This window comes from Hypomesus nipponensis, chromosome 18, assembly GCF_054491055.1.
Source record: "Hypomesus nipponensis isolate SF chromosome 18, ASM5449105v1, whole genome shotgun sequence".
Classification (NCBI taxonomy): Eukaryota; Metazoa; Chordata; class Actinopteri; order Osmeriformes; family Osmeridae; genus Hypomesus; species Hypomesus nipponensis.
Genome location: NC_140378.1, coordinates 9,053,071 through 9,071,837, shown reverse-complemented (window position 1 = coordinate 9,071,837; position 18,767 = coordinate 9,053,071). Strand labels below are relative to the sequence as shown.

The following is an 18,767-nucleotide window of genomic DNA, read 5'->3' as shown; positions in this document are numbered from 1 at the left end:
CCTGTCTGATTGAACACTGAGTCTTGCTTTCAGGAACAAGAATGTTATCTATCTGTTTAAACATTGTTAAAAAACAAGATTAACCTTTGTGTTTGTTTTCAAAGAATCCAGTGGACTTCCCCAATATACTAGGAATCGAAGACAGGACCATGTACTGTGAATTATTTAGTAATGTGTCTGAAAGTTTAATGATTTATAATCTCTTTCATTCATCTATAGGTTGTTAATTTTTGAATCATTATCCTCTGAGCCAAAATATTGGTGATAAAAAACGCATACAGTATGTCATGGTTGGGTAAATCTCTGGTTTTGTTTTCCAGTGATTCACTTTATTAAGGGGATAGGGTGCAAGAAATAATGTCATATGCTAAGCTGACCTCTGCATGTGTCTATGGATAAGTGCCAGTTATGAAAGGACAGGAACACAGGCATACTCTCGTTGATGACGACAATTGGCAGTCTCCAACCCTTAAAGTGATCTGAGCTGCTGCTGGATGGATGCAATAGGGAGGGTGCACTCAATAAATCTACAGGGCTTTGTTTCAGAGCATCCAGAAGGAAGCCCACCCTGTCCTTGAAAGTGTCACAGTGACTGTGTGTCACAGTCAATGCCTCCATCAAATCAGTTAACAGTTCTCTCCCTCTGTGTTCTGTTTTCCTTTTGTTGTTGTGTTCTGTTCAGTGTGGTAAAAGCATCAAGGAATCACTGCAAGTTAGGTCATTTGAACCTCTGCCTCTAAATTGTGTTTTTTTGTTAACGCCGCTGTGAGGACAGCCAACTGTCCCATTGAGAAATTAGCAGGGCCTCTGTGCTTCTCTCTCCCTTTATGAATAATTCAACTGTCAGGGTGAGGTGAAAGCTGGGCTGGGAGACCTTGTCTCTGGCATCTGACTCAGCACAGAGCGTCCAGGGGGGCGGGGGGAGTTCTGTTCTACCACTCAGGTTCATAGACCTTGCGTACTGATTGCAGTGTGATGAACAGGAAATATTCCGGATATCTTTCAAAGTGTGGATTTATTTGGCATCACCCATCCACCCATGTCCTCAACACCCCTATCCCTCCCAACACCCCAACCCCCAGGTCGTCTGCGGGCAAAGATAGCCCGTTAACAGAGCATCTGAGCATGTATCAACGTAACACGATAGGTAATTCATGAACTAGATGTCAGTTATTGTTTACAACAGACTGATAATAATGATATTGCTGTCATACAGTCCTGACAGATGAAGTGCTGCATGGTAGACCTTGTGTAGTCATCATGTGTCTATTCTCCCTTTGACCTTGAGTTCAGACACAGACCATTCCCTGACTCACACTCTTCTGTCTCTCATCCATTATCTCCCCAGTTCTCCTTTTCTTATTTTTTTTCGTCTTTCGATTACTGTGTTTGTACGCATCTTTGTTCTTTCATATAAGTGAGTCTCTCTGCTTTGTATTTTGCCCTTAGGTACTTCCTGCTAACATAGCCTATAGAGAAGGAAGGCATTTCAGGACACTTACAAAAGAGTAATCTGCATCCAGGCCACCCAGGCCCTCTAGGCTCTCTGCTGCGGTCTGCTCTGGCCCACAAAGCTCCAACCAAACATCTGTTTGGCTCCTTTGAAGTACTGAAGATTCTCTTCCAATTTCATTGAGGTAGAACCCTCTAAGTCTGTAAGTCCAGATACAGATACTTTAATTTGAGTAAATTAAAGTAAAACTGTGGGTTTAGATGCCCGCTGGAGTACCACACGCACATTCATGGATGACGATTTAATTATCCAGCCATCTTTTTGAGGAATGTGGACTCATATGGATACACCTTTAACAATGTTCCATTGTGAATTGAAATGTGGAAATGATCAAATAATGCTCGATAAAACCCCTTCAACACTCCACAATCTCAAGTTGATAAAGCCTTTGATTGAGAAAGCAAACAGGTGTCATCCTGGCTACTGAGAAGCAGCATAAATGACAGACTATTGGGCTGTAAATAGCTGAGCAGATGATGGGAGATTGGCCATATGTCCTCTATATATCTGAGTGCCAGCTTCACCAGGATGCTTTAGTGACAGGATGGAATTCTTCAGGGAGCATCCCAGCGAGGGGTCCTGGGGGAGCAACAGCTCCCTATTACAGACATTAGTACATTTGTTGTCAAACAAAAGTTAAAACAAGAGAAAAACAGATTGATAGTCGTCCTTTCTGTCATTATTTAATCATGTACACCTTGACTTTTACACTACTGTACCCAATTAGCCTTCCATATTCCCCTACTGTACCTAATGACCACTAAGAGAATATGCTATGAGAGGAATAGGGTATGTGTGTGTGCATGTGTGTGTGTGTGTGTGTGTGTGCACACATGCGTCTGGGTGCTGTACAAGGATAGGCCACTCTCCAAGGAGCACACAACTCCATCTGGGCCAAAGTAATTGGTCTGCTATTCATATTTCACCAATGTAATATCCTCGGGCTATTCATACAGTCACACATGAACTAGTTACACGGAGGACAGTCAAAAGATGGGTTGACCTTAATGTCAAAAACAAATTCAGGAAGAGTTGCGTGGGATATTTCATCTAACATTCCTAAGTGAGGACAATAATAACAACTAATGCTAGTGCTAATTTACTCCAAATATTTCACATCCTTGAAATAAACACACTCAGCAACTAGTCAGATGTTTTGTAAGCCTGAAATTGTGCTGCAGCAGAAATGTAGTTGTAATACTCAAATGCTAGAAATATTATGTGCTATGGCACATTAAACAATAGGAGAAAGAGGTGTTGAATAACATGCCTCTGAATCATGCATTATGATTAAGAGCCATTAATATAACTTGTTTGCTCTTTGAATAAAAAATGTCCCCATCACAAGGAAATGTGCATGACATCTTTGCTTCGTGGAATGCAGTGACTCATCAATTACTGTGGCAACTTCTGGTCAGCTACTATTGCCTTTAAATAAAACATTTAACTTTGACAGAGGTTGTGGGAAAAGGAAACACACACACACAGTTTAGCATAGCATAGCATGTCATAGGTTGCTGCATTAATTAATCATATCTGTTAATAAACTGTACTGATTAATAAACAGTTTGATTTATTAGAATGTGAGTTCTTATTGATTATGTGGTGGCATAATGTGAAATAATGGTAAAAACAGATTGACCCCAATATTTTTCATTTACACATGCCGGTAGTTCGAAATGATCAGAGAAAAAACATGCTATCATCTGATCATTCCTCAACAAGACAGATACTGTGGTCACGGCAGTTAGAGAACAATGTTGTCCTCATGCGGCGAGGGTCTGGAGTGGTTTATTTATCATGGTTTGAAGTGGCGTCTGAGTCTATCCAAAGTGCTGATTATTCCGAGTGAAGAGGAGCTGCCAGCCCATTACCTCCCGGAAAACAACAATGTGGACACCCGCCTCCGAGGCTTCTCCCAATGTAGTCTGTCAGAGCTTGTCAGCTGCAGCACCATTCATTCAATCTCAACAGGCTCCACTGCTCCTCATTCTCTGTCCCTATCTCCTCCTCCTCCCCCTACACTCCCTCTTCCTCCTCCCCCTCCGCTCCCTCTTCCTCCTCCCCCTCCGCTCCCTCCTCCTCCTCCTCCTCTGCTCCCTCCTCCTCATCCTCCTCCCCCTCCGCTCCCTCTTCCTCCTCCTCACTCTTGGTTTCACTCTCCCTACACCACCTTCCATCAGGTCCCACTGTCTTGCAGGCTGTGCTCACCCCCCCCCCACTCCGCCCCTCCTCAAACCCCTTCCACACCGCCACCCCCCTCAATCCCGATGAGCCATTGTGAGATCCAAGCAGATGGATGGGGAACAAAGGGGTGAGAGGGGGCCCCCTCTGCCTGTCCCCTCAGTATCACTGCCAGCCAGGCCTTGGGTAATCTGCTCAAGCTTTCACGGCAGGGCCATGAATAACCTCAGCCTCCTCTCTGAGACCCAGGCTCCTCCACAGCCGCCCCCTCTTATCTCACCCTCTGCAGGCTGGCGAGGGCCGGCTGCTCCCTGGATAGCATCTCTCACCCTCGCTTCCCACTCACCGTCTCTGTCCTCACACCCAATCAGGATTTTTTTGTTTCTTGGGGCGTGTTACAAGGCCCGGAGATTAATTGGGGCTGTGGCTGTATGACATCTGGTCCTAGCTTCATAAAGGTCTGGGTCCTTGAGGTTTGCAGGGTTTATAATGAAGTGTACATAAGTTAATTTTCTCATCAACAGTGCATACATGAAATCCCCGACAATAACAGTTTCCACAGTGAGGATATTTAGAAAATATACTTTTTGTGACCATTTGATTGCTATACACTTTAATACATGTTGCATATTTATTGTTGCTTGAAATACATGCAATATATTTTTCAATAGAATAATACAACACAACTTAACAAAATGTAATTAGCTTAAATGGATTTAATCTTTTTGTTGTTTTCATTAGTCCATGGTTGGTGTTGGATTGTTTGGCTGGCTGTGACTTAGTGAATGTCAAATCTTTTCAGAGATCATATCAGGATCGACAGTCAAGAGCCAGTGAGAAAGAAGGGCTTCTGTCATGCTATGGCTACACCAACCTCAATCCACCTGTGCTACCTTCATTCACAGCCTTGTTAAAAAATTGAGCAGGTACTTAAGTGCTATTTGGCCAAGTGTCATTTAGGCTGAAGGGCTCTCCATGCACAAGACGCCTTGAAGTGACTCTATCAGAGCGGGTTGTGAGCCACAAAGGAATACACAGGTGATGAATTATTTACTTTGTATCAATTATTTATACTATTGCCCTACAATCTACTAACTAAAACTAGAGGACCAGAGAGTAAGTAAGTTCCCGATGAAGAGAAGGAATAGAAAATAATGTTTTTATGTGGGTAGTGTCTATATGTTAGGTGAGTGTAAGTGTAGGTGAAGAATATACTACTTATATTCATTCAATGTTGTGATGAACCAGAGGAGTAGTCACAGATAATATTCGATAATTTGACATGGATAAAAAATATATAATTGTTTACATTTTTTTTTTCCATTTCTAATTATCTCTGCACTGACATAGTGGGATGTGTATATTTACCCTATTCATAGTCACGTAGGCAAACACACACACACACACACACACAGTCATGCCAAAGACATACATTCATTATCCAAGTTGCCTGTGGCTTCCATCACTGTGAGCTGCAGACAATAGTCAGAAACAAAAACAGTGTATTTGTCTCACTGGGACTCCTACACACTTGTAGCCAGGCTGAAAACAAAAGTATGGCTCGAATTCCTGGTAAGGTATTCATAATGCTAATATGAAAAACCACTTGTTTTTGAAATCTTAAAAAATTATGTCAGAGCATATTTCTGTGTTGTCGCAAAGGATTTTGTCTGGGAAATAAAGCACCTTGCAAAGACTCTGCATTTACATTTTTGTAGCATCTGTGACCAGTCCATCACGTCCCTAACCCCCTCGGGGGACCCCCAACTCATCCGCAGCAGACCCCAAAACACAGAGGAGGGGAAGGGGGGAGGGGGAGAAAGACACGTTTGATTGATGATGGTGTGAATTAAACAGAAAGAGATGGAGAGAATCCTTTTATCAGGCCAGAAACACGAGTGGATTAAAATGTAGTTGTACAAGCCTCCTGTATAATGCAGCATCCTGCACTGGTATCACCGGGCAGCAGACAGCCAGATGAGAGCCGCCCTTCATTACTGCCCCCCTTCAACTCCGCTGAACCAGGACGACACCTCAGAGACATGGGAGGAATACAACCAACAGCTCCAGATAAGATCCCGTTATTTCCATACAAGCAATGCTTCCCACAGCAAATCGTTGCTGCTCAAACTCATGTTTTCAGCACAACTACAATCCAAGTTTTGGATTTCTCAGTGCATCATAATTGAGACTACAAATTGGTCTCTGCTCGGTTATTTAGATATTGATATAACAGTGGTTTACGACAACTAGATCACACAACATTACATCAAAACAAAAGAATGAACGTTTTAGAATGCAACAAAAAACACTAAGAGAACATTAGCTAAACCGCTTTGATGCATTTGCACTGTCAATTTAAACAAAAGAAGAGCAGGGGTTCTGTAGCTTGGGGTTGTCTTTAAATGATATCATTAAGGGAAGCACTCCATGACCACATCTGAGGATTTAATGGAGCTGCCGTCTGCATGTCTCTCTTGGAGGACCCTCTATGCTGCTGCTGACTGCACGGCTGCTCAGCTGATGTTTTGTGCCCCTGTATAATTTATTGGCCTCTTTGCAGGCCTCTCTGTCTCTGCACATCCCCTATTCGTGGGGCAGGTGAGAGTTCAGCTGTTTAGTTTAACACATCACTGAGAAGGCCCCAGCCCCGGTGCTGCAGTAGACCCCACATGTGACAAATGCAATTAGTGGGAAATATGCAATTACTGCAATCCCCATTCTCTCAGGCGACCAGACAAGGACAATTTGTCAGTGGGGCCCCAGTGGTATCTCCTAACCCTGGCTGGGTAGCAGCAGGTACCAACATGGCTCTCATTCTATCCAGTGCTGCTGGCCCAGCAGAGGCCAGGGTAGGCAGCATGTACAGTAGGATGAAGAGTTCACTGTTCAAAAGCAAACCCTTCACATTTTAGTGCATCTGTTTTAACTGTTGACACGGTGAACTATGGAGGAGATGGGAGATATGAAATGCAGTCCAGCAGGGGAGAGGTGCAGTTGGACAAAGAGCAATATAAATAATCTCAAGAAAATATTCATATGACAATAAAAGGTTGCTTATCATGGTATATTTTGGATATGAAATACAGTACCTGCTACAGGCCTGTGTCTCCTGTTTGAATGGAGATAAATGATAGATAGAACTGGAGCAATGGGGGCAAAGAGCATGACAATTTGAGCAGTGACCTGGTTTTCTCTGTAGTCATCATAAAACACAGAGGCAAGCTCCAGGGGACAAGTAATAACATCAGGCCTTTGGTGTAATTCAGAATCTCAGTGTGCAGCAGTGATACAGAGAAACCCATTACATTTGCCTTAGAATTCTCCCCAGCACACCCAGGATCCAGGTGACTGCGCCCCCCGTTAATGGTCTTCCAGTGATAAGGACAGGTCTGTTTATTAGCCACGTGCGGTCAAGCGTGGCAAGAGCAGCTGAGCGCAGGCAGGTGTTGAGCCCTGCCAAGCGCTGAGGCACCGCTGGCAGGGCTTGGCGTTCATTTCACGCACGTTACCGTCATACAAGCTGTGTTGGAAAAGGAGGTCGCTGGGTGCACAGCAGCAATATAACTGCTGAGTGATGAGGTCTCCTCAGAGTCACTGAGGTGTCAGCCATTGCAGGCAATTTGGTTTGTTGGTGAAAATCAATGAGTCACTATTGTTGTTTTAAGTCAAGCCAAAGGGGGCGTGTGCACTTTCAAATTGGAGAATATTTGGTTTGACCAAATCTATTGTTTCACTTTCATATCCAGACCACACATACCTCCAGCTGAGCCAGCTAACTGGTATCCAGGATACAGGACTAGCCCGGTCTCTGTTTCTGCTCTAATCTGCTGCACTTATTCCACAATGAGTCATAACAGGCAGTTCAGATGAAAACAGTTTTAAGGCATACTTATCAAAATGGATTAAACAATAGCTGAGCATTTGAGTAAAAATCGTTAAAATCTGAAATAAAAAATATCATACATAGCCAGTTCTGTTTAGTAATAAAAGGTTAGCTGTTTCACTGTGCGTGCAAGTCGACATTTACAGACCCTTGAGGAGAAAATGAACTTCAAATTAAAATGTCTATTTGATGTATTATCTTAACAGGGACGGATGGGAAGAGAGAACTCCACAGTGCTTTCGTCCCTGTGCCTGAGGGGACAGACTTGGGGAGTTGTCATTACCAACTCAGTCCATCACTGCAGACCCAATAGGAGGCAGCTCCAAAGAGATTGTCTGCTGTTTTGACAGGTGTCTTTTCTGGTTAATTTATTGTGCAATTACAGAATTACTAGCGCTATCCTTATTTGGGCAGCTATTGGTTTTAATTGGTCATGTGTGGAATCATACATTAAACATGCTGGTTAGATTAATTCAGAATAAATGAAAAAATATTAAAAACTTGACTCTTTAGTCCACAACTAGTATTTACAACCTTTCAACTGACAGTCCCTATCTGTAATTGCCAGTCTTCAATGGAATGAACGGAAAACTGTACAATGTGGCCTGCAACAGAAGGCTATATGATCAAAATGATCAGACCTAAGTTACAGAGACAGAACTACTTCATATTGTTCCTGTACTTTTCAATCGGTGCCGTCCAGCCGTTATGGGTAGGAGAGACAGCAGACGGACAGGCAGCTTTCATGTCCCCTGTATGAAGTGAGCCAGGGCTTTCTGTAAGGCTGCCAACTTGGACACGCTTCCAGCAACAGTCATGCCTATGCCAGCTGCATCGTCTGTGCCTCGCACAAAAGTGTGCCCTTTGAAAAGAGCTCATCTCACAGCTCAAAACATACAGACGCACTGATGCACACACAGACTGATGCACACAGACTGAAAAACAATTGCACACATACACTCACATTGATGTGCATATTTCCAGTACAAAAAATTGTACCACACACACAGGCAAATGTATTGGGAAATGAATAGTGCAACTTCTTTATCTGTGTAGTGGTGCTCTGGGGGGTTTAGGTTCACGGTCAGCATTTGCCTTTGTCCCTGGCCTTGCTATCCTCATCCTATCCCAATAGAATTGCAAGGAGTAAGAAAAAGTCTCAAACCATGATAAATCACAAGGGATTTAAGTTCAAATGAAAATCCAAACCAGCATATCTTGCTGTTCTGAGGACAGCAGCAGAGGCAGTACAGTAGCTCATCCTTCTGCAAGGACGCCATGCATGAGTCACACTAGCCACATACTAATCATAGACACTCAATTACCATTCAAATCTCCATAACACAGCAATAAAGCCACTGTCATGTGACTCTCCGTGCTGCGTCTCTCTTTGTTCCGTCTCATTGTAATCCTTTCTCACTCTCACTCTCAACTGGGAAAGTGGGGGTTTAAAATTGGACACAAATGTAAAGATTCCTCAATATTCTGTAAGTGCAATGTGCACTGCTTGATAAATATACGGACGGATTCTATATCTAAGCCATCTTTTGTTTTGTTTTCCCACCTTTAAAAAAATCTTATAAAGCTGCGAGATGCAGGATAACTCGGGCCTTGTGTAGTTGTGAGGCAGGGGTCTTTGTTGTTCCTATTGTGGTCTGTTTAGATTAAAAAAGAGGGTTTGCAGGGAAAGAGCAACACCATGCTGGTGCAGTAGGATGGTAGTCTCAACACCGTAATTATCGCCTGCCTTAGTCTCTCAGGGATGTTCGTGGACAAGGGCCTCATAACAGGTGACAGAATGCCTGCCAGCCGCCCCCAGTTCCCCGCCCCCAACCCAGAAAGGCAACTATTATAAACCAAAAACGTATGCTCTCAATATATATGCAAATTGTGCCAGGTCCCAAGGTGAAGTTCGCAAAGCAGCAATGCCGCTCGCCTCTGTTTTGCTCATTTGCGAAAATGTTGAGAGTAACAAAGACCACAGGAAATTGAAAAATTGTTACTAAGTATTAGAAAAAGCAATCATTCTCCTTGGGCAGCCTAATCCTGTGGAAATTGATCCTCACCTCTCTCGCTGACATGCATTGGTAGGAAAAACACATAAGAAGAAAAAACTTGTCCGTGTAGCATGATGGAAAATGTGTTTGGTTGCAGATTCCTTCATTGTATTCATAAAAGAGCTCCCTCTTCGGCAACAAGACCGCATCTCTTTGTTTCTCCGTTAGCTAACAGGTGTTCAGAATCCTACAATCCTCACAAAGGAAATTGGTTACTGGATTGAAAATGCTTTCGAGAAGCTTCACAATGACCGGTAAAATGTCTTATTTGCAGCGGTTGTGTTAGCCCGCGCCAGCCATCCCGCAAATGCACAATCTCTAATTTGTTGGTTAATTTAAAACAGAGTGATACCATCACACTAATACATTTGCTGCTTTTTTCATGGGAGTGCAAATTGCAAGCGACAGTCTATTACCTCATGGTATGACCTTCTTCATGGTACATGATAGGTAAAGACCCACGTGTGTGTGTGGTTGGGGGGGGGGGGGGGGGGGGGTTGGGGCTGTTTGTGATTAATGAACCCAATTAATTTAGAATATGATTAACAGAACAATAATTTAGAGATAAACCAGAGCAAGGTGTGATGATCGCTAATATAATTCATATTTTATTATCTTCAGGAAGGAAAATGTTTCAAATGCTTACTAGGAAATTGTGAAGAGGCTGGAACTAGATCAAATTAAGATTTCTTTGATGTGAAGAACTTTGGATAGTGATTCTATTCTATATGACATCACATCTCAAGTTGAGAGTTTCAGGATGCTTTCTATTCATTCTTTTTTATTGTGCTCTCTAAGAGAAAGAAACCCCTTACCCTTGTACGTGAACATATTAGTTTGGGAAGGTGACAACAGAGCTCCATCCCGTGCATGATGCTGGGCAGCTAGCTCCCACATGGCAGACATTTCCTATGGTTTATTGCTTCCACTTTCTCTCGTATTATTTATTGAACTGCCATGATGGCCCTGCTCGGCACAGACATTCAGTACCGCCTCATTCACAGCATGATGAAGGAATTGATGTCACAAAAACAGCATCCTGAGCTGCAGCTTAAGTATTATTAAGAAGCATCATTCATGTAGCATCTTATTTTATACATACATTCTATGGTTTCCTGTTACAAAGTCTGGAGGGAGAGGGGTGAGAAAGTGAGATACTTTTTGTGAGTGTGTGTGTGTTGTAGTTGACTGGATTCAGTGGGCTAATAGGGAACAAATGCCCTCTACATAAAATAGAATTGTGATTATTGATTATCTTCCTAAGAAATAAAAGGAGTAAGATAGAGAGGGAGCAAGAGAGAGAGAGAAAGGGTAAAGATAGAGAAAAAGGGAGGGAGAGAGGGGTTCATTCATTGCATGCAGCTGCCTCATTGCAAGGTGTTGAGAAACAGCTTTTTCAAGAGGATGAAAAGAATTTTGGAAGGAAAGGGGTCTGCTATCATTTTTGGGCAGCTTGTGCGCTGGAGATGTTATTAGCATAAATTATCTAGCCCCTAAAGAGATAGGAACATGTTAGCTTCTTTCTGCCTTTCACACTTAATTGCCCCATTTACTGTACAGTTACTCATGGACAACAAAAGCGCACACGCTCTGAGATGCATGCAGGACAGCAGGCAGACACAAGCCAAATAGGGCATGAGTGATATACTGAACTATCCGCCAGCTAGCATTTGATACAGTATGGCAGCACTAGCAGTTAAATTTCATTCACTCTCTTATGTTGGGCTGGGAGACTTGAAAAAAAAAGAAAAAAAAATGAGAAATATTGCCAGTGCAACCTTCTTCCTGCACTATCTGATCGGAAAATATCACTTGGATCTTCTATATGAGCAAAACCTCATTGAAGACAGTACACGGGGGATGTTGCAGTGACCTAGTAAGCAACATTGAGGTGAATTATAGATGGCCATGCCTAATGGACTTATAGCACCACCCCAGCTTACCTCGAATGCCCACACTAACACTGGATTGTCATTTGGTTTTATGACTACAAAAAATGACTACTTTATGACTACTCTTTTTAAAAACACCCCAAACTATGGATTTGAATTAGAATTAAAAGCATCAATTTGCTTAAATGCATTAACATTGTGTTTCTACAACATGAACTGTTTCATTATAACATTGACATTCTGTTGTCTTAAAGTGGAAGGATCGCAACATGTAGATGGAATCCATTAGTCTGTCTATTAGCTCAAAAGGACATGCATTATGCTAATCAGGCTGATATGTTATATCAGTGGCTTTCTTGCCTGGCCAGACTATGGACACAAACCAAGCCCCCTACAACACAGGAGGGGAAACCACACCTTTAGCTCAAGGGGTTGAGTCACCATGGAAACCTAGGTCCTGAGGCAGTTACCAGATGTCAGAGTGTGTCTGAAGGCTTTAAGTGGACAAGGACCCAAGGCAAGTGCAGGGGAAAGAGGATGTCAGGGGAAATAGGCAACTTGCAACTTGTAACCTGGAACCTTCGATTTGTAACCTGTAACCTTAACCTGTAACCTGTAACCTGTAGAGTTCACTTGTTGCTCTCCATATTAACAAAGATGTATTCTATAAGTGAATGAATTAGTGAGAGACTGAATAGTATTTGTTCAGTTAAATAACTTACCTAGAAACTGTATACAAATATTTACACATAACAGTGTTTTCCACAACTAAACCTGCATTTGTTTATAGCAAATATAATATGCACAGATACATAGGTGTTGAGCATGGTTATTTTAACTGTGGGTTTTCTCCATAGGTTGAGTTGCTACCTCAGCCCCAGGGGTTTGTCAAACCCTCATCCTACAAGACCCTGTAAGTTTTAAATATTGATGTCTGCGTGCGAGGTCTCTACCTAAGAGGAGGTTGCTCGGCTGCGCTGTACATAAGGCAGAATAATGAGGATTGCTTCAACCAGAGGTCAGCTGCAGTTTAAACACAGTCAAACAGGAGGGTTGGAAAAGATCAATGTCACTCAAATACGTGTCAGAGTCCATTTAGCCTCCTAGTTCCACTTCTATGATTTATTTTTTTAAACAAACAGTTAACATCCTTGACAACATGTTGCTCAGCCTCTCCATCTTTCTCCATCCATCCCTCGAACGATGATCCATGCACAGGCCACATCACTGTACTTTGCCATAATAACTCTCATGAAGCATGTCTCTTTTGATCGAACAAAGCACCCTCGTAATAACTGTCACTTCAAATGATCTCATGTCACTGCTCAACAAATGTTTGTTTTTTCATCTGCATACTGACGTTATAGGTGGTTATGAGTTGTTAATATTACCATAGGTGATTAAGTATGCTGTTATGGGAAACATACTGTGAATAGATGGGATAGAAAATAATGATAGTAAATACATGTCCTATACTCCATCCTAACAAGCAATCTCTTTTTAAAATGTTGCACAGTAATACATGAGCATTTAAAAAACAACAGCCTTTTACTGTTATCAACCCTAACCAAAAGAGTAATATCTGTCCAAATTGGAAAAGTGAGTCTAATTCTGCATTTCATTTTAATCTAGAAAGATGTAATTAATTAATCAGATCATTCCTTGTCATGCATAGCAGGACACACATCTGTGCCATAGCATCGGCAAAAAAGATAGCGTGCCATCGTGTGTTCACATAATCACTACAAACAAACTGGCCAGTGTGTGAGCCTAGGTGCAGCATGTTATCCTCAGCAGTGTGTTTTTTATGGTACAGTATGTCTGCCTCTCAGCTCAGATGGATGTGAGGGGTGAGAGAGTGTCTGAGGTAACGGCAAGGACATGAGGGAGGCAGTGCCTGCACAATACAAACATAAACTGTGCCACTTCATCTGAAAACAATGGGGGACAGGACACTGAATGTGCTCTCATCCACATGTCTCCATTGTCTGCCCTCCCCTTTTACTCCTCCTCCGAGCATGGAGCATAAGCGGGGGTGAAAGGGGGAGGGAGAGGAGTGAGGGGGAGGGAGGGGGGAAGTGGGGGCAGTGCGGGTCTGGCTGTGTTCTTTCTCCTCTGTCTGTGTGCGAATGCACAGACGGTTCAGTAGTAATTTGATGTGTGTCCCCGGGGACATTTGATGGATTAAAGCTAAGCAGCTCCATTTCGCAGCACCACCTGATCTTCCACTGCCTGTGCCCCATATAAAGGCTGGCGTGATTGCTGATCTCAGCTAGTCTGACAGTCTCTCTCCCTCTCTCTCTCCCTCTGCTCTCTTTCTGTCTCTATCTCTTCTCTTTCTCTCTGGTCCCTTAAGCCTGCTGCATCACAGGAGCTATCCAGTGCTGAACAGGATTTTTTTTTATTTTTTTGAAAGCTGGGGGAGCCATAGAGTATCACACAGCATCGCCGTCAGCCTTGTTCTCCTCTGGTTTCCATTTTCTTTCTTCTCTTATGTTCTTGGAGGTTGTCTTTACGTTTAACACGAGGATTACCACCAAGCCATCCCTGCTTGTTTGCTTTCTTTGGGGGTCTTTTCTGTTCTCCCATGTGTTTTTCTCGGCACTGTGTTTCCATTCTTTGAAACATGCCCCGTTCGTTTTTGGTTAAGAAGATCAAGCTCGATGATTTCTCCTCGTCCAATGTCTCCAACCACCATCATCACCTGGACGACTCGTTCACTTTCGCACGCTCCATCACAGACTCGGTGACCAGCCTGGGAGTCCGTCTCAGCGAGAATGGTGAGTTTGCATGCCTCTACGGATAGTCCTGCCGTCATCAAGGGTGTGCTGCCACCATAGCCTCAGACTGCTTATTTGTTGATTTCAGCATAGCGGTGATTTCACAGTTGGAATTTTCTTTTGTTTCTGTGTGTGTGTTAGGTGAAATTATGCTTCACTTCTTGACTTGCCTGTTGTCTGTGAATTAACAACAGATGTTACATAAAGCAGGCAGATTTTTGCATCAGTATCTATAATAATCCTTTCCAGCAGCACCCCACCCCCATAAAGACTTCTGTTTTTTTAACTCTGATGACGGACAGACACAATTCAGGTCACAGCCACGGATTAGCCTGTGGAAATGCGGAACAAAACGTGTCTCTCATTAGTAGACGTTCTAGTGTGTGTACATTACTGCACCATGCACAGTAGACTGTATTATCTGAACACACAGACCCGCTCGCAGTTTGGTCTTTGTACTAACTAAAAAATTCATGAACTTGAGAGATGAGTGCCGGATGATACATTTGTCCTTAGCTGTTATTGTCCTTGAGTTCACATCACGGTCTGAACACCCCCCCCCCCCACACCCCGATTCCCGCCTCCCACCCAACTAGAGCATTACAGTCTCCCCACCCCCATCTCCATCCCCATCTCTCTCCGCTACATCTTTCTCCTCCTTCCGGGCGTTTGGAAACTAGCAGGGGTAGAGTTTCATCCTCGCAGGCCTATCACCGCCACGAGAGACATCAATGCACTGTACAGAACAGCCGGGGGGAGGTGGGCAGCTCAGACATGGGGGGGAAAGGGAAGAAGGAGAGAAAGGAGACAAAAATGCTTGGGGCAGCATTGACGGTAGTCACGTGAGAGGGGGTGTACAGTAAACATGAAAAAAGGGCACATAGCAGCACAGTGGTCAACACAAGGACTGTGCAACACAGCGCTTAAGCCCCAGTCAGCGCTGAGATGTGTCCTTCACTTTTAGAGACAGGTTTAAGCTTGCTTCCATTTTGTTGCCATATTTTAAATGCCAGATGTCTTGTCTCCCTTTTGTTATGATTCCCCTGGTATCATGACCAGATCTTACCTTGTAGTGCAGGGTAACACGTCAATGGACACCTGTTATTCTGTTGTATTCATATCATGATCGAGTAAATCATGGAGATTTTTTTTTTTGTCTGAGGTTGTTATCGATTAATCAAACCTTCGGTTGGTGGTCTGGCAGATTTTTCAGAATTCTGTCATTGTAATGCATGGGTATTATCATACACATATCAGCTTTTATCTAAGGCATGCATAAACTTCATTCTACTTTGATGCTCTGCTGAAGAGTTGCTGCCTTTAGAAAATAAAATCCTTTGTACAAATTGTAAAGATTTACAATCATACATTTTGTGAGGTTTATTGTTGCCCTCTTTTGTTCTCTTTTGATAAACAACATTAATCCAGCGCTGAGCAAGACATTACTACAGTCATTGTACCAATGACTGTTTAATGCACACAAAGGAACCTGTCCTTTGTGTACTGTGAAATGCAAAATAAAAGAATTCTCAAAATGCCTCGCGTCAGCACTTTTGCTGTGCCAACAGATTTTTCTCCCCTTTGTGGAGACATCTGACTTGAGTGTCTGTCGAACAACAAAGAAGGGTGGCTGAGAGCATTAATTACATGCTTGCTTTGCATTAGAGGAATGAATGCGTGGGTTGTACAGGTTAAAACAGCATCTGCCCTAAATGATGAACTCCCTGTCTGACCTTCAGTAATTACGTTAAAATACTTTTACAAGATTCCGGCATCTAAAGTGCATTATTTTGTAAGCTGCAATGAATACTAGTATAGAAGTAATCACATACTATTTAGAAGAAAAAAATCTGGTTCAATCGAAGTTGTTTGCTGGATACTCAACAGTAACACTCTGGTTGGTACCAAATAGGTCCAGCCTTGCATCTTAGCCTCTTGGTATCATGGTCATGTCTCTGTCATGGTGGGCTTGGCCTACAGCCCCTCAGGAATGGAGACTGGTGTGCTTTAGAGAGCACTTCAATTGATTTTCTAATGACCTGATTCTTAAAGGCACTTCACCACACTCACTGTTGCATGCAGGTGACCCTCTTCACAAACAATATAGCGATTTTGCGCAGCTGTAATCCATGTATCAGGTTTCAGCTTAACCCTCCCAACCACTAAACCATGCTGAACAGGCTATCCTTGTGTGGTCCAGGCACTTAATCTGTTCCTCACATTATTTCTATCTTCTCTTCCAACACACGGCTGTTCTAACAGCTGTACTATTTTACAGACGATGGCCTATTGATCAGTGCAAAACTTTGAATTTCATTAAAAAACAGTCAATACTTAATTTCCACCGCTTGCTGCACACAGCACTTCAAATGGGTTTTTCTGCAGTTATGCACTATTTCTCTCGGGGCAATATTGGGACCACACATAAGTCTTATTATGTGTAGTAATCATATTTCTGCCCTGTATCCTTGTCTTGTGTACACATGCAGTGATTGCATGCATGAAGCTGCTCAGATGATAGTACTCAGGCTAGTGGATATTCAGAGTTGTTTCACTCTTTCACCCTGCCAGGAAGCCTTTTAGCTCCACTTGGCTGCCTCACAAGAAAAGGATGGACGTTTGGAGTCTAGACAAAGAGTACACCTCATCATGTAAAAGCAGTCAATAGTCTGTTGAGGAATATCAAACCTAAACTGACAGTGCCTTTATGTTCAGTGGATTGTCTAGTAAGAGCATGTTGTGCCATAGTAAAGGTTAGATTTTACGAAGAGAATGTGGATGTTAGGTAATGTAGGAAAAGATAAATTCACACTCAAGACAAAAATACATTTGAGTGCCTCATGTAATTATGGTTGAAGGTCACCGTGTGAAAACACTGTTCCTCTACAATAGAATTTATACTACATTGTCGCTTTAGACATCTATTTTTTTCTCAAGCCCATAATGGTCAAGACTCCACTCATTGCAGCTTAATTGAGCAAATAGACAGATAGGCCATAGTCACAGAGGATTGACATACCTTGTGCAGAGAAAATCTTATCATGAAAAGGGGGCCTAATCAATGAGACCACTTCATGTCAGAGAGGCTTTACTGTGAGTCCTTCACCGGAGGTTCCTTTAATGAGCTATTATCTCCATCTCACAGCCAGTGCTCATTTGCACGATAATAGTGTTTGGGTCTTCATAAACATAGCAGAGGACACAGTGTTTTCTTCTTCTTCTTTCTCTTGATACTAGTATTTCGAAACCTGAGTTATTACAAAAATGTCCATTTGTTCAGTATTGTCTTTAATTAAAAGATTATACAAGAAGCAAGAATTCAACTTCCTACTCATGTCACACTGCGTTTCCCCAACACAAGCCCTGCCCATCTGTAATTGTACGTGTGTCTCTTCCAGGATACATCCAGGATTACATCACGCCATCTGTATACCAGGGGGAGAAGAAGGTGGAGCTCAAGCTGGCATCTCCAGTCTCTGATCCCCTTTACACCCAGGTGAGCAGCGGGGGTGAGGAGTACTGCGACCCTGACCTGGAGCACCCTGACAGCCCCCAATCTGGCATGACGGCCAGCGGCTTTTACAGCGGTGAGTCGGAGGCCCTGACTGAGGGCTACACCATGGATGCCTTCTTCATCTCCGATGGGCGCTCCAGGCGGAAGGGAGACGGTGAGAGCCGCGGGGTAGGAGCGAAAGGCAGCGCAGCGTCCAGCGCAGAGGATCAAGAGAGGGAAGCCGGCGCTGGGACGGCCCGTCACACCTGCAATGAGTGTGGCAAGACGTACGCGACCTCTTCCAATCTCAGCAGGCACAAGCAGACGCACCGCAGCCTGGATAGCAAGATGGCGCGCAAGTGTCCCACCTGTGATAAGGTGTATGTGTCCATGCCTGCGCTGGCGATGCATATCCTTACCCACGACCTCAAGCACAAGTGTGATGTGTGCAGCAAGGCCTTCAGCCGGCCCTGGCTCCTGCAGGGCCACATGCGCTCGCACACGGGGGAAAAGCCCTTCGCCTGCGCCCACTGTGGCAAAGCCTTTGCTGACCGCTCAAACCTCCGCGCCCACATGCAAACACACTCTGCCTTCAAGCACTACCGATGCAAGCGCTGCAATAAGACCTTCGCTCTCAAGTCCTACCTGAACAAGCACTATGAGTCAGCCTGTTTCAAGGGCTCCGCAGACGAAGATGACTCTGGCTCTGAGAACTAACTGACTAACCACAGGAAGGAAGCAAAATTTGAACCCCCATTGTAGGTTCTTAACCAATAACCCCCTTCACTCTGCCCTCCATGCCTTTTTTCTTCCCTTTTTTAGAAAGCAATATTTTCACTGAGATTACGTGAAGAAACTATAATTATGGCAAAGACAATTTCAAAAGATGCTGGATTTTTTTCCCTGCACAGTAGCTAATCGTCCACAGAAACATACAATCGAACCCCCATCCCCTGAATAGA

At 43.4% G+C, this 18,767-nt stretch overlaps 1 protein-coding gene across 2 annotated transcripts; it reads left to right on the top strand.

The window, feature by feature from the left end:
* Positions 1-14,158: 14,158 nt before the first annotated feature.
* On the top strand, positions 14,159-18,522 carry scrt2 (scratch family zinc finger 2). Of its 2 annotated transcripts, XM_084680679.1 has the most exons (3): positions 14,159-14,312; positions 17,711-17,980; positions 18,047-18,522. In XM_084680679.1, the coding sequence occupies exons 1-3, from the start codon at positions 14,159-14,161 to the stop codon at positions 18,520-18,522; spliced, it is 900 nt and encodes a 299-aa protein (XP_084536805.1). The 2 variants fall into 2 exon arrangements, with proteins under 2 accessions (XP_084536805.1, XP_084536804.1); XM_084680678.1 differs by having other exon boundaries at positions 17,711-18,522.
* The last annotated feature ends 245 nt before the right edge of the window (positions 18,523-18,767 follow it).

Excerpts from the sequence above, each read along its gene's own strand:
- scrt2 (XM_084680678.1), top strand. The coding sequence starts at position 14,159 with ATGCCCCGTTCGTTTTTGGTTAAGAAGATCAAGCTCGATGATTTCTCC. Across the intron at positions 14,313-17,710 it reads AGTCCGTCTCAGCGAGAATG|GATACATCCAGGATTACATC; the intron begins GTGAGTTTGCAT and ends TGTCTCTTCCAG.